Below are 17069 nucleotides of genomic sequence, written 5' to 3'. Positions count from 1 at the left end.
TTGCTTAGCAACTAGTGGGTAAACCTACTTAAACCACCCGGACAAGTTCCACACTATCACAGAAACGAGTGAATACAATTTAATATCAAAATATACACCAGGAAGGTTGTTATTTCAGCAGATCTGATACAATAATAATTAAGGGCCTTTTTTTTGCTTCTAGAAACAGATTCATTTTCACCTTTTATAAAAAAAATAATGCTGAAAACATCTTTTTATCTAATTCGTTTTTCTAAATCCTCAGATAAAATCGGTTCTCGTCTCCGATCTGTCTTAATCATTAGCCTCATAAATACATTTGTATTTATATGAATATCTAGTTGAAAAATCTGCAAAGATTGTGTTTTGGGCAACCTAAATTAATCACTTGACCGACTCACGACGTTATCTGACAAACTGTGAGGAAAGAGGTATCAGGCGTCCATAAAATTACTTTTGTGCTGTGAAAACCGGAATCTGATTCTTTAGCAATTGCTTCATATATATTCAAGAATGACTTTAAATTTATTCAGAACACACCACTCTTTCAGATGACAACAAACCCCACGGATATTTATCTGCTCTTTGGCTCTATTCCCCATACATCAATGCACGTGGTGAGTCTGCTACTGGTACTACTGTAAAGGAACCTTCATCGAGAATGGCTTCATGTGTAGAATATTTCTTGTCAGGTAAGCACTGTTCTCCTTTAAATCTATGACTAAAAATTAGTCTGCAATTAACATTGCATTTTTAAGGGTAATTATTTTTTAATGATAATTAATTTCGCAAGTGTGCCGTAAATTTGAAATATCCTTACTCTTAAGAATTCATTTGATCATCTGAAGTAACGTATTGCAGCGGAAGCTAGTCATTACTACTTTAATGAGTGCTGTGCATTTTTATTTTCCCGAGAACTGGGATAAATAGTGCATGGGCTAGAATGTTGCGCTGCTCGTCGAGATCTGCTTGCTTCGGATTACTATGAAGGATAATTATAGGAAGGAACTTCATTCCCTGTAGCACTTCCTTTGTACTTTTCTATATTCTAAAAATAAAATTCCTCCAGTCATCTGTCTTCATATCTAAAAATTCGATCAGTTGCAGAAAGATGAGATTATCTCGGGGCATTTATTGATTGAGAGGCCGAGGATTAGTTTATTTAGCTCTTTTTATTGTCCGAACGTTACTTTGTGGGATATACATGAAGAGAATTATTACGCTGTTAACTCTTGTTGGATTCACTTACTGAGAGGGAGGGAAGCTTATACCATTAACAATCATTATGTAATATCATTAAATAATAAATATAAAAATACTTTGCCGTTTCTTATTGCTAGCGATCGTTAAGATCCTCCGTAGCTCATGGTATAGACGAGCCCGTTGGTTTGAAAGACTCAAGTTTGAGTATCATCTAGGACGAGAGGAACTTAATCAGATGTTTTCAATTAAATGGTGAGTTACCTGGTTTCATACGGTGGTGGAGGGTTTGTTCTCTTGGAAGTAAGGTTTTCCGTCCCTCAGAACAGGCAACCACCTGGGTGGAGATGACACTTGACAGAATAGGACAGTGGTCATCCGTTCAAGTTGAATTTAGTCGCATTCAAAAATAGACATACTTGCTTATATAATAAGATTGCGAGAGGCAATCATATGCGCATTTCTAGTAACTTATTCACTCTTTCACAGCTGTGTGAAAACTAAATGATTTGGCCTGCCTGAAAATGTTTTTCTGTGAACTGAAATGTTCGACAATTGACGTAATTTTTAACAAATAATTAAAGTAAAATTTCATCTCATAACGAAAACAAATAAAAAAAAAATAATGGGAATGGGAAATGTAGTTAGGCCGTTTATAATTTAGCTACAACTTGATTTTAATTTCTCTAACAAAAAAATCAAAAAAATAAAATTCGTCTCTTATTCTGATTTAGGTTCTACTGTTTTAGCTGGCTGCGTTTATGTAACTTTGCTTCTTATAATTATTGGAAAATTAATTGTGCATGGAGCACCGAGAAATTTTAGCTGTCATTTTTATACATCGAGACATGCAATTTTGAATAACAAAATTGCTATGCATTTTATATAAACAGAAATAAAATTTCATTTCTCATTAAGCTTGCAGGGCGCAGTAAAATTTGGATTTCCTTCAGTTCTTTTCCATCCAAAGCTTAGATATAGAGGCATTCCCAATAAATTTCCAGTTTTTTTTTTCCATAGTTGATGTCTACCTTCTTATCAAACTTTTGTAGGCCATCTGTCCATAACGTATTTTAGTGACCTTTCCTTCTCTATATCCACTCACTGCTTACTTTGTCCGTTCTTCCATCTCTTCCTTTTGTGCCCGTTCCTCTTTACAATACTTCATGGTATGGGCAACGGCTAAAACAGAACAGGTTTCGAGCGTCCTAAACAGCTTTGGAGAGAAGAATGCTACAACAAAAAGGGAAAGAATTAGAGAAGTGACCGGAGTAGAAGATATTGGGATGATCGTTCAATAAGTTCTTGCAACGAGTACGCAGTGGAGCCCGTCGTCACTTCACTTCATTGGTGGATGACATCGAAATGTTCATGCATGATGCACATCTGTATATCATAAATTCAGTTGGGTATTTCATAGCACGAGTCTGCGTATGTGAGCACACATTCACCCATCCGGTGGTTGGTTTCAGGCCGTTCGTTTCAAGCTAGGTGAATACGAATAGATAGAGCGCACGTGCAGTTTAACTTGATAATGTGTCACAGCAAGACACAAGTGATTTCAGTGCTGCATATTAATCGACGCCCGGCACACCAATGCACAGTAGGGAGACAAGCGCCACCCTCCTGGGGTGTTCGCTAGCAGCAGTACGGAGACTAGTCTAACAAACAGAAAATATTTAGCCAACAGCAGTCGCCGTTGTTAAACAAAACACTGACAATCCGACAGAGGATCACAAGGGCTGTGAAGCTTAACAGATGGCCACGTGCGATCAAATAGTGTAGTTCAACAGTTGTTTGAAACAAGAAGTGTATATATCGGAGCACACGGTGAGCTTGTCAGGGACAGAGTATGGCAGCAACAGCAGATAAGCTTGCCAATTCCTGTCAAATAAGACTTATGGATATCAGCATTCAGAAAGCATACCATAAATGTTCCCATTATCTTATATCTGAAAATTAGTTTCGTTAATGAAATGAAAGTGTACATAGATACAAACTGGGTTGATAGTGTAATATCTTTGTAGAGAAGGAAAGAATTGGGTAAAAGAACGGAACTCGGGCATTTAGTAGAGAAGTTGAAAGATAAAAAACTGTCAATTTTAACATTCACTATGCGACCGAAGTGCAAATTAGATGTGCATAATCCAAACTGGAGCTGGAGGAAAACCTTTGAACCAGACTTCATCAAATGGATAATATGAAGAACCTTTTTATGAGTACTTTTCAGTTGAAGATGAGTTAGCAAGTCTCATATTGAAGTAGCAGGTTATTTTCTTCTTAAAGACTAATTTTTGATCCAGGAAAATAGGAAAAGCGATTGGAAAGCGAGCACACATGTTCTGTATGTAATCCAGGCCCATTTCTTATCTCCTTTTTAATTTCAAGTCACTAAATACAATGGCCTTATGGCTTCAGTTGCTTTGTAACTCCACTCGATCTAATATTTTGGAAATATCGGAAGCAGTTTTCCCAAATTATTCCAGAGGAGGTTGACATAAGCTAGATATTCTACTGGTGAACTGCAAAAAGTATCGGTTAGCCTCACTCATGAGAGGACTTTAATTTACAGCCAACTCTTTACGATATATGGATTTCTATTTTATTATTTGTGGAACTATTGTTCGTCGGAGCTGTTAGTTCCAAGAGCTTTGAGAAGTTACGTTAACAGCACTGCTGTAAGGATTATTCGTGAAGACATGGGTGTTTGCGGAGTGGGTACGATAATTAGGAATGGTGCATACTTATACCATTTGTATAAGTATGCATCATTCTTAGATGTATACTTATACAAATAGATCGCACCGATCTTAGACAGTGGTCTAAGATCGGTGCTGAGTAAATGCTTCGGTATCTCTTCTAACTGGATTAAAAGTGCAATAGGTCAACAACGTTATTCTCAAAGGAAAGATTTTTTTTAATCCTCTTAGAAGTTTCTCTGCAAGTGATCGGTAGTAAACGAGGGAAAACAAAACCAGCATCAGAAAATTACAGTGATCTAAGACAGAATAGCGATAGCTGAAGAGTTTATCTAAAGAAGAGGAGGATATAGTTGGAAGAGATGCTTTGGAGAGGAAGCTGAGTTCTGAGCACCAGTCGGAAGTGCAAGTATAGTTTTGTGGAACTGATTGAGGTGACTATTTTGGCCATGTATGCTGTTAAACGTATTTTAAGTTTTTTTTTTGGGGGGGGGGGAGAGCGCAAATGCGTTGTACGAGTTGTAAGACAGTAGATTAACAAAACAATGTGTCCTGTCGGAAGACACAAATTGTTCAGGAATTGAGGTGACTTAACATATCTGACCCTTCATTCAGTGCATTTTACTATGAGCATTCGTGAAGTTTAACGTGTGGAATATTGTAACAATTTCAAGGTGTATAGTTAAATATGTGGAAAATTAATTTCCTTCAATGAATTAAATATATTGTAAATAAATAACATAATATGCAAATTCGTGCTGTGTTCATTTTACTTTCTGATTTATTTAGAAAACGATATCTTATTTGTTTCCTTTTGAGCAAAGTGTCGAATCTATTACAGATGAGCTAAATAGCATTTTTTTTTTGTTTTGTAAATTGAACTTAATTTCATTTAATTACTTTAATCTAGTTAGTACAATGAAGATATCTGGAAGAAAGCAGAAAAAATGCGGTAGAATCAAACAAAAATCTGAATTTAAGAATAGCCTTTAATGATCTGTGGTTTTCGATACATTGCCTTGAAACATCTGCTGGACTGCTTAACTTTCATGAGGGGTTGTCAGCTTGTACTCCTAGGGAAAGTCTTCTCAAACGAAATGTAGAATGGATATTTTAGAATATAGTGGCTTATTTTTAATAAAATAATTAATAGAAGAATAATTTCTTGGGAACAGCTTTTCCTATATTTTTTTCTTAATGAATTTAAGAAAAAATATAGCGGCCCCCTCCACCTCAAGAAACTAGTTAAGATTCCTTCTTGTGTGTGCGCGTCGGGATAATAATAAAAATATGTTGTGATCCAGTGTTTTAAACGTTATATATAGGGATACAGATTGGAAATACGGGATAGAAAGACGAGAAATTTCGTTTCGTTCTAACTAGATGGATTTATAGTGCTGCAATACGACATCGAGAAACTCAGGATAAAATTAAGTGTGTAATGAGCATATACAAAACACTGCGTGTAATCTAGAAGAGCATTAACTTCAGTGTGCATTTTTTTTTATAAAACGTTCGCGAGGCATTCAGAGATTCATGCAAAGTGAATTTTTTCTTTTCTTTTTTTTCCCCAGGGTTGTTTCTGACGTTCTTGATGGTAGCTCCTATAGCAATGGGAATCATAGGTAAGTTTGATAGTTAAATGTAACTTGATCTTAAATTATAATATTCAGTAGCCACGGTATTTGATACTTTCTAAAGTCCTGATGTTCTTATATTGCGTACATTCTTGAAGGAAAATTTGAATAAGTGAGGAAAGAACATCACGGAGAAGCTTGCAAAGGATGAATACTAGTTATGTGTGATATGCTCATGACAGAGTGAGTTGTCGAATAACGTTTTATTGTCACTCGGAAGTGAATTTAACCGTTTGAACATTCAAGAGAGGAAAAATCAACACATGAGAATTAATCGCAGAAAATAAGTCCAAAGAGAAAAATAATGATCTTTAGAATTAGGTGTGTGTGAGTGGAAGCACAACTGCTACAATCAACGTAGGAAACGAAATCAAATTGGATGGAAATTGTAACAGTATCAAATGTCCAGCTTGCCAAACGAACCGTTAAACAGTTGTTAGCTAAAGTTAGCCAGTGTTGAGAAAACTTTTAGGGAAAATTGATACCTCGAAAACGCTCTCATCACATTAACACCATGAATAATTAGATCAAGGAAGCTTCTTATCGAATGAAAGAGGAGACTGGCAGGTTTCTAATGAAATGTGCCTTCTGGCGTAATCCGCGATGAGTGGCAAATAGCGTAGAAAGTTCCGAACGTCCCTCAATTAATTCTAACGGCGTTTTATTTCCACACCGTAACTTCCATTACTGGGAAATGGTTTGGTTAAGATGGGAATCTTTTGATCGCGTTAAGAGATGATTAAAAACGTCAATTTCTTTAATTATTAAATTACATTAAAATAAAATTTTCTAGCATTTCTCATAAATACAAAAATCCGACTGATATTTGGAAGTTTAAATATCGTTGGAAATAAAACCATCAGAAATATGACTAAACTTGAAAGCATTCTGGTCACTTCGATCGCAGAAAATTATAAACTTGGAAATACGTTCACTACAATTTATCTGACTCTTAGTAAACAATCCTATGAAGTTATTTTAGAATATTGTTTAGCGTGGTGTGATTAGCTGTTATTCTTTCTGCAGGGATTGTCTATCGAAACGACTGCCCAGCTAATACCAAAATCCCGAAACTTCTAATGATAGGAAGCGTCTGTTTGTTGTTGATGGGCGTCTTGCTCTTAGAGTGTCAAACTCGTAAACGGCTCACGGCTCCTGTTGCCGGTCTCGTAATTATCACTTGTCTGGGTCTGATCGGAGGATATGCCAAAGGTAAGAATAACCATTAAGGAGTAGACAGAGGGAAAGATTTTTTAATATTTTTTAGCTCAATCAATTAAATGGATGCCTTTATCCATAACTTCTTTTTCTGTTTGACAGCTGCTCAATTAAAAACATACCCATTTCAGTATTTATTTCTTGAACATTCATTTCAGTGACTGGTAGGAGTTTAAAGCGATTGTAGTTTTATTTTAAAATGTCCACACTCATTCGAATCGCAATCATAACCATTATTAATGCAGTCAGCTGACATTACACAAATCAGAGTAAATTAATTGTGAACAACTAGATGTCCGTCGTTTTTTTATATCGTCTTGTAAATGCAAACGATAATTGTCGAAAGAGAGCAAATTATTTAGAACTTAATAGCAAAACTTAATAGTTGACCGTTTCTTATTCCTTTGCTAATTTCTAGAGTGAAATTAAAATTAATATCAATAATTGCTACAAGGTGTCACCACTAGCTATTTGTGAAGCTTTGTCTACTTATAATAATCTACATTTTTATTTTTACTTTTTCCCATGAAAAAGTAAAAATAAATATCATTTAGTGAATTAAAATTCTCTAAGAGGTCAATTGACATTATAAAGGCAACCTTCACGGCATGCGGGATTTTACTCCTCTTTTATGATTCGTTTGATTTTTCGTATTATGCATGTATAATTTAATGCAGCAAAACTTTTTTATGCCTTCGTATCTCAGTGATGCATATTCATGTTTTTTTCCATGTTCTGATGTGTAATTCCAAATGTAAGGTTTTAGCCGAATAATTTTTAACTCATTTTCGTTACGGTAACACATATGCTATTTTCCCATTCATTTCCGTACTATCCTAATTCATAATTATCATTTTTTCATAGTTTTTTTAACAATGTGAAAAGAACTTGATTTTTCAATTTATCAGAAACAGTATACCAGTGCACTCCCTCCCCCCCCGCTCAAATATTAATAGTAAAGCAGGTTACAATCTTACAATCTGTTTTGCGCTGATTGCTGAGAGAAAATAAAAACTAAATCCTTAAAGAGAAGTATTTATTATTGTTGTTATTATTTATACGGGCACCTCCATGGAATCTGAAGACTCATCGCGGGAGACCCAATCTATCTATTGGGTCTTTCACTAACTTTCACTCATTGAATTTATTAACAGACAACTCACTCACAACTGACTCTGGCAACCCATTCCGCTCATTCACAACTCTCCAAGCAAAAAAAACCTAGTCCTCGCACCTTTATTCAACTTCCAGAGATGGATGACTCCTTGTTTTGACCCCATCCAGCCAAGTACTGAAACATTTCCTCTGCATCTATCCTATAAAGCCCTTTAAGCAACGTAAATGTTTCTATCATATCCCCTCTATTTCTCATATCAACCAACTCCTGCAATCCACGCATCCTCAATCTATCCCCCATTGGTAACATTCCACAGGTCACTCACCATGTTGGTCAGTCGCCTCTGAATCCTCTATACCACTTCGTGATCCCCAAGAAACTCAGGAGACCAGACCTGAGCACAGTAATCTCGATATGGATGTACAAGGCCTTATGAAGAGGAATAACAACTTCTTTATCTATACCTCTTAGTGTGTTTTTCAGTAGCCAAGTAATCGTATGGGCTAACTTTGCAACATTAGCAGTATGTTCTCTAAACTTAAACTCTATTTCCTGGAGTTTGTTATGTTCCATCGAGTCGTTTTCGACTCCCGGTGATCCTATGAACATACATTCTCCATTCAGATCTGTCCCTGCCCTTCAGAATTTCCAAGCGCACGCCAGTTGCTTCTTTAACTCCATCCACCCATCTAATTCTTGGTCTTCCTCTTTTCCAGTTTCCATCAACTTTAGCAAGCATCATCTTCTCCAGACTGTCATTTGCTCGCATAATATGTCCGAAGTATGACAATTTTTTCTTGATGATCATAGCTTCAAGGGAACAATCTGGCTTTATTCTCTATCACTGATTTATTGGTTTGCTTTGCAGCCCATGGTATTCTTAGTAGGAGTCTCTAAACCAATAATTCAAATGCATCTATCTTCCTTCTTTCACTCTTTCTCAGGGTCCAACTTTCACATCCATACATTACCACAGGGAATACCATTGCTCTCACGATTCTGATTTTTGTTGCGAGGCTAATATCTTTAAAGATCTTGCTTAAATTTGGCATTACTTTCTTTCCGAGTAATAATCGTCTTCTAACTTCTTCAGTACAATAACCATCTTTATCAATTCGGGATCCTAGGAGCACAACATTGTTAACGGCTTCCATTTTCCTCCCATCTACTTGAAAATCATTGTTTCCATGTCGCCATAACTTTTGTCGTTTTTGAGGTTAAGTTTAAAACTATTTAGCACTTTCGTCTTTAAATTTCATAATAAGTTCCTCCAAATCTTCTTTGCATTCCACTAGTATAGTGGTATCATCTGCATACCTCAAATTATTAATATTTTTTCCACCAATTTTAATTCCAATTGAAGACTCCTCCAGTCCTGCCATTCTTAAAATATATTCGCTTACAAGTTAAACAGGTACGGAGATAAATTACATCTTTGTCGCACCCCCTTTACCTATTGTGAAATACTCAGTTTCTCCACGATCTGTTTGGACAGTAACTTCTTGTTCATAATAAAGATTCCTCAGAAGGATAATGAAATGCTCTGGGACTCCCATTGTTCTTAACACATTCCATAGTTTCACATGATCTACAGAGTCAAAAGCCTTGCTATAGTCAAGGAAACAATGGTAGACATTCTTGTGATATTCCTGTGCTCTTTCTATTATCCATCTCAGATTAGAGATTTGATCTCTTGTTCCTCTGCCTTTTCGAAATCCTGCCTGTTCATCTGGTATTTCTCTCTTAATGAATGTTTCCAGTCTTTTCTGAATGACCTTAAGTAAGACTTTACTTGCATGAGAAATCAGTGCTATAGTTCTGTAATTTTCGCACTCTCTTACATCGCCTTTCTTCAATAAAGGTATATAAACTGATTTTTTCCATTCCCTAGGCAATGTAGTTGTGATCTAAATTCGCTGACATAGAGCTGTTAAAATTTTAACTGCCTCTTCTCCCAGGACTTTGAGCAGCTCAATGGGTATTCCATCTCCTTCTGGTGCTTTCTTACTGGATAGCTGTTGCAGTTCCCACCTAACTTCACTCTCCAGTGGTACCGGCTCCTGTGCATAATACTGCTCTTCAAATTTCTCAGTAATTTTGGAGTTCTTTCTGTAAAGGGCTTCTCTATACTCTTTCCATCTTTCTTTGATGTCTGCAGCTTCTGTAAGATATCCTTAGTGTTTTCAATATTGTCACCTTGGCATTAAACTTCACTGTTAGTTCTCTTATCTTTTTGAAAAGATCTCTTGTTTTTCCTTTCTTGTTTTGGTCTTCTATTTATTGGCATTCCTGGTTAAAGTATGTTTCCTTGTCTCTTCTGGCTGGTCGTTGAAACTCTGCATTCAAATGCCGTACTTCCTGCAAATTTCCTGTGGCCTTCAGTTTCCTCCTTTCCTGAGCAGTTTTGATGGGATCTTCTGACAGCCATTTGGACTTCTTACAAACTGTTGGAATATTATTCTTTGCTTCTGTTTTAATTATATCTTTAATCTCTTCCCATAGTTCATCTGGTTCTCTTTCGCACAAATTGAGTGTATTGAATCTATTCTGTATGCTAATATTGTATTCAGCTGGTATGTTTCCAAGATCATATCTGATTTGACATTTGTGTTGTTTTCAGTTTCCGTAATTTCACATGTATCGTAGCCACTAATAACTCATGGTCTGTTCCACAGTCAGTTCCACCTGGAAAAGTCTTGATAGACTGAATTGCACTTCTCCATCTTCTTTGTCCAAGTATATAGCAAATTTGATTTCTGTATTGTCCATGGTGATATCCATGTGTATAATCTTTTGTGCTGTTTAAAGCAGGTGTTAGCAACAAACAAAGAATTCTCTGCACAAAACTCAACTAGTCCCTGCAGTGTTACGAAAACTTAAACTAAAACGACCTGTTATTTCTTGTTCCTCAGTCTCTCCCATTTTTGCATTCCAATCTCTGATAAGTAGCCATAAATTTCGTTTTGGTGTTGCATCTATCACTTCTTGTAACTTGCCATAAAATTATTCAATGTCTTCTGATGCCTCTGTAGTATGTGCATAAACATGAATGATGGTCATATTCATTGGATGTCCACTCACTCTGAGAGAAATGATTCTGTCACTCACTGGATTATAACCTAATACATACCTAGCCATCTTTTTCCTGAGTAAGAAAGATACTCCATTACGACTTGTCTCATGTCCTGAGTAATACACCATATAGTCCCCTGACTGAAAATGGCCCATTCCTGTCCATCTAAGTTCACCTATTCCTAATATATCCAGCTTCTTGCGCTCCATTTCCATTTTTATTATTTCCAGCCGGTTCTTTGGTTCATACTTCTAACATTCCAAGTTTCAATCCTGTGGTTTCTTGTGAAACAGGGAGCCTCCCTTCTCCAACCAGCAACATGCGTGACCAAGCTTCCTTACGAGTTTGACCTGGACACATCATAAAAACTAGAGTTCTACTTGTAGAAGCCCTCTGTTCTTCCCCAGTTGCATGTTGGATGCCTTCAGGTCCGGGGGTCTTATCATCCAGCACCATATAGTACTTTCTCATTTTTGGCATGTTCATAAAATGTTCTTGGCAAGGTACAGAGGCGGTTTGCCATTTCCTTCCTCTGGAATATTTTTCGACTTTCCAGTCTAGATCTGCACTTTTCTGTGAAAACGAGGGCACCTCTGGAAGGATGGGACGCTTCGCCACGCAGTGCGGCCTCTGTATTAGAGATGTATTGCGCATATCTTTACCCTGTAAAGAAAATCATCCATTACCCCCATTTCCTGCAGTACTATGCTATTAATGCGATAGACGCAATTATTTCGATAAGTAAATATCTAATTGTTGACACGTTTTTTTTTTTATTGCTAGTGTATGGTTTTGTATTTATTAATGCTCATTACCGACTTTATTCCATTTCAGCGGCTCACATCATGTTTGGATCGTACAGACCAGACTGTATTACTGATTACTGTGGAGAGTACTGCAGCGAAGTCCTCTACCAATTTGCTTTCTGGACGGTCATTTTCTTTCCTGTTATTCTGGGATTTGTTCTGGGATCATCCTATTTTGTAGTGCACAGCTTTTTTAGTCGAGACATTCCTATTTATACGAAGAAGAAGCAAAGTCTATTGGAATTCAACAAGATTCTAATGCAGTCTTCTAGGATGGCCGACCCAAACAAGTTACAGAAAATGTATGCCTAGTTCATCGCAGCACAATGAAAAAATGATATTTTTTTTGTTGCTCAGAGCAGTGCCTTATTTGCGGTGTCTTCTATCCTAAGGGGTGCTAGATCTGGTTTATCAACCATATCGTGAGAAGGAAAGATGAAGTTGTATGCAATCATCCATTAGAAGGATAATTTATAAGAAATGTACATTGAATGTAATCAAAACGAATTCTTCCAGTTCCTGTTAGTTATTTGTAGAAATCGCGTACTGTAATGTTGTATCTGTACTGTTCCTACAAGAGACAGAGCAGTACGAAAGCTTAATATTAAATGTTTGTAAATCATTGAATGTTTTAGCACATTATGATGATGTTTCAAGAAGTGAAATAGTTTCACATTTCATTTTGTTAAGAAAAACGTAAGACATTTCACAAAAACATGACATGATATTCTCTATTTGAATATAAATAGCACAAAATGATATTTTAAATATTTCCATCCTTGATGCATTTTCAAATACTCGAAGGAATAGGGTGGTTAATCCTTATTCGTGTACTCTCCTATGTTTGTATATTGAGCATTTTCTTCTGGCTGTTTTGTGAGATAACCCAATTATTTTCAAGATCCAAAAGAAAGACTCTCATTACGATTTGAGATCCACTGATTCACTTTCAGATGAAGTTCTTAACAAGGTTCTTTTCCATCATAGACCGGATTCAAACCCACATCTTTCCAGCCAAAAGGTATCGTCAAAACCAACTGAGCTATGGATGCTCTATTTTAAATATTTAACAAAAGTAATTCAAAAACATTTTTTAAAATATGAAAACTGCCTGAAATGTTCTTAATTTTTATTCATGTGTATTTTCTTCAAGAGCATTACTTCATTGTTGTCGTAAGATTAAAATATGAGCAGATAACGAGGCGAAAGATTCAACAACATACCACAAATTGGGAACGAATTATGGATTTGTAATTTCTATGTTTAAATAAAATAAAATAACTTTTTTTTTTTTTAAATTCAGAATTCTCTTGGATTTGAAAGTTCGTTGTCACTCGAATTGTTAGATAAGCTTTGAAAACCGGGCATAATAAAAATGTTGTACTTTAACAGCAGATTCTTGTTTTCAGTTAATCAGTTAATAAATTTATCGGTTTCCAAAGACTGCAGCGACGTTGCTGCAGTTAAGCTTTAATGCTCACCTTTCATTTCCTGGGTATTTAATATATTAAAATGAAGGCACTAAAATGTACTCGGGAATGTTGAGTTACTTAACATATTTTCAAAATTTTATAAATTGACGGGTGATAAGTTAAATATAAGATGAAAGTTGTCGATATATTAAAGAAAAGTGACTGTGACATAAATTTAGCGTTCACTTGAGTTTATTGAATTAACTTCCCGTTCGGTTCCAAATGGAGCAAAGAAGCAAAAATGCTTGGTTGAAACTAAAAATGGAAATCTGAAGTTTCTTTAGAGACTGACATTGTTATGAATAAAAGAACACTTTCTAAAATGATAACGCGCTGTGAGCGTATTAAAAATTCGTAAAATAGAAACTAATTTTAACTGTTGGTAGTTAGTATCATTCATAGTTTGCCTTCATTGTGAACACGAATTTGGAATATCAAAACAACTCGAACAATGTAGACTAAGAAAACTTCTGAACAGTTTAAACTATAAGATTAGATAATTTAATGCTGCAAATCATTAAGTACGAGTACTTGCAGTACTTAATTATTTTCAGCATTATTTCCTAGCATAGTTACATGGTTTTTAGCAGCAGAAATATTTATTTGAAACCAAATATTCGAAGAGGATGACATCGGAGTGTTTGTCATCTGGGAACATGCAGATATCTGATTGGTCATTGCAGTTATATTTATTCCAATACTTATAATTGTGGTTCTTCTCGCAGAAAAAGAAAAGCCAGCAAATCTTATAAATTAAATTTCTATTTCAAGTTGTCAGTTTATTGGTTACTGAACGATTTCAATCACGGAAAACTCGATTATCAGATACAAACTTTCTATAGATTTAATGGAATTAGTCTCCATTTTTTTATTTATTTTGATTACATCTTTACCCTTTTTTCCCTACTTGCTTGCTTACTTACTATTCGCCTGAAACCAATTTTGAAACACTTGTTAATTCACAACCTTCATTTAAAATATGCACTGAATGTTTTAAGGAAGATTTCTGTTTGTATTGTTTCGAATTACATTAATGGGCGGTGCGATTCTTTACCTTCCCCAAACTTCTTTTAGTAACAAACCCACACCATTTTGTCCTTTCTCTCCTCCACTATGATTCTACAGTTCCACCCCAATAACTGCAACTTCCCTTTCATAGGATTTAACTCCTGGAATTCCTACATATTTTTTCCTTGTTGCTCTTTTAATTCTTCCAATTTCCCAAATTTAAGCAATGTTCTCATTCCAACTTAAAATCCGCAGAGGTAATATTTTTATACTCCTGATATACACTCTTTCTGTGGATAACGTAATATAAATCATCTGCATCTCTTCGTTATGAACATTCACCATATTATGCAGGGTTTCTTCCCATCCCTGCCCATTAAAATGACTCCGGACCACGGCTTGAAGTTTTCTCTCCATAGTAATATGCTTGGAGAATTAGTCCAATAGTTTCTATCTCCCCGTTTTCTGCATTGCAGTTTCGCACCCGTTTACGTCATTTGGCTACTCCTCTTGCAAGTATGTCTAGTGCTGCCAAGCTGATCAACTAGCTCTATGCCAGTGCTAACTTATAACAAAACTGCTGTGTCTTGCCATTTTTCGCCTGTTAGCATTTTGCTAGGCTCAGTGTAATGGCCTTCACGCTTAGGGTTACCCTACCAGGATTAGGTACTCCTGACATGCTACGCTGAGGATCACCACTTTCAGGCAAATAATAGGACTTGGGCAGGGAGGAAATGTTCTCCCTAACAGAAACAAAATGTGTTTTTATTATGGAAGACAAATGATTTTAGAGACAAAACTGAACTTGAGGTTTGAAACTGAAATCGTTTGAGAAGAGGATATTCGTGGTTTGCATTCTCTCTAGTAAGATATTTCCATCTGCGGGATTTTTCAGTTGTTTGAAAGAAATTTAGAATTTTGAAGAGACGGAGTGTAGGAAGAAATTCTTTGCTGAGAAAATTCGCCGAACTTTTCTGTGTAAAAAAAAAAAAAAAAAAAAAAAAAAAAACCAAAAAAAGTGATCTGGGCGCATGTACAGTCCATTTCAGGATTTTGTAAGTAAAAGAAGTGTAATATCGTAAGTTATAATGCCATCACTTTCAGAAACTTGGGTTTCTTAACTCAAATTATTTCAAGTAAAAATATTTAAGATTTTTATTTATTTTTGCCGTCTTCACCAAATAACTGGCAGGACACATTTTATTTTTTTATTGGACATCATCAACGACATAGTTATGATGAGACCCTACAGTAAACATTTTATTGTGTTGCTCAACAAACACCGTTCGGATTGTGTTTGGAAAAACTAGTCTGGTGATTTTTAAAACCAAGGAGTTTAATTTAGATTCCACTCATCTCAAGAGACCTCAAGCACCATATCATGAAAAGGAAAACTTGCCGTAAATATAACTCGGTACCGAAAGAACGAGTTAAAAAAAATCCAATAAAGGAGGTATTCAGTGAAACGAGTCATTTTTCAATGAAACTCTGCTCTTCAACTAAACTATTTCATTCCACATCACCACAGTACTCGCCTTCCTCTTCCTAACAATAAACAAGGATTCGAAAGGTCATCAAATGTTCAAATATTCATTGGAACCTTTTTTCTCTTGGCCTGACCTTTCGGTCTCTAGTGAGCATTCCATACCCGAACACGCTCCAAGAAGAAAAACACTTGTCAAGACAAGAGAAAAGCAAGGACAAGTTGTAATTATACCAGCAACAACTGAAAGGAGTGATTACGTTTTCCTTAACCATTGAAGCGTCACAAAAAACTACTTCAGGCAACGGATTTCGTTCTTTTATTTTGTTCTCGTTTTCTGCCTTTCCGAACACCTCCGTCTGTTAATTTGTCCAGAGAACGGAGAGTAAATACCGTGACCGTGTTCTATGATACGACTAAAGAGAGAATCGTTTAATCCATTTCTGCGTTTAAAGACGTCAGTGTCAACACGCTTGCACATGCACACAAGGACATAAAACGTTATAAATGCGTACAAGCAGAAAAACAAAAGTTATTGCTCGAAGAATTTTCTAAAAGAAGATCGAACAATTAACCAATTTATAAATCAAAGAATTCTTTTCGAAAAGTTCACAGATTAAATGCAAATAAACTACTTGGAGTTTGGTTTGTTCGCATAACAAATCAAGAGATTGGCTCACATTTATTTTCGATTTTATTTATTTTTTTATTAAGAATGCATTAAATAGCAGACGAAAATTGCAAAATGTCCGACAATTAGCACGCTGATTTGCACATGATTTACTGAAAATAGTTAGCAGTTGGTTTCTTATGGCTTTAGGCAGTGTAGAAGTTTGTTACAAAAAAATAGTTTTCAGTTAAATGATTTGAAATATTTTGTGACGCAATTCGAATTCAATGTACACTCATCATGTAGAAGAGAGGACTACACGTAATAAACTGAAAAGTCAAATACTGTATATTGTAAATTTGCACTCAAACGTTAGTAAAAAGGCTGAGAAACGTGATCAACTACTTGGCACTTGCTACTCGGTGTTTTTCACGACTAGATGTGCTCTAATTTTCAAGTATCTCTCTCTAGTACTACTAGTATTCGTTAATTTATTTTGCGATCAAAAACTGATAGTTTAAACAAAAGTAATAATAACGGTGAAGGGAGGAACTCGAAAAAAAAAAAAAAAGATAATTCCTAATTCTGTAGTCGGATACTTTTTCATCTGAAGGGGGAGGGGATAAAAACTGAATGAGTCAATCCTCTGATATCCTTTTTGTTCCAGAGAGAGAGAGACCCTTGGTTATTATTCCAAATTATTTTGGAAATCGGTTGGCAGTCGTTCTCCATTCTTAATTATCTCATGCAGTTCAGTGCATTCAGAG

General features: G+C 35.7%; 1 protein-coding gene across 2 annotated transcripts in view; it reads left to right on the top strand.

Annotated features, from left to right (window-relative positions):
- LOC150104718 (uncharacterized) overlaps positions 1-12356 on the top strand; it is a 30870-nt gene extending 18514 nt beyond the window's left edge. For both annotated transcript variants that reach the window (XM_090395897.1, XM_090395896.1), the window contains exons 3-6: positions 531-671; positions 5453-5503; positions 6542-6727; positions 11758-12356. In XM_090395897.1, coding sequence (XP_090252023.1) covers positions 531-671; positions 5453-5503; positions 6542-6727; positions 11758-12041 — 662 coding nt within the window. In that variant the 3' untranslated portion in view covers positions 12042-12356. The remainder of the gene's footprint in view (positions 1-530; positions 672-5452; positions 5504-6541; positions 6728-11757) is intronic.
- Positions 12357-17069: the final 4713 nt, after the last annotated feature.

Source organism: Typopeltis vanoorti, chromosome 7 (assembly GCF_054136105.1).
Source record: "Typopeltis vanoorti isolate ZY-2024b chromosome 7, IOZ_Tvanoo_1.0, whole genome shotgun sequence".
NCBI classification, from domain to species: Eukaryota; Metazoa; Arthropoda; class Arachnida; order Uropygi; family Thelyphonidae; genus Typopeltis; species Typopeltis vanoorti.
Note: the sequence above shows the minus strand (reverse complement) of the source record. Positions and strands in the feature narration are given on the sequence as shown.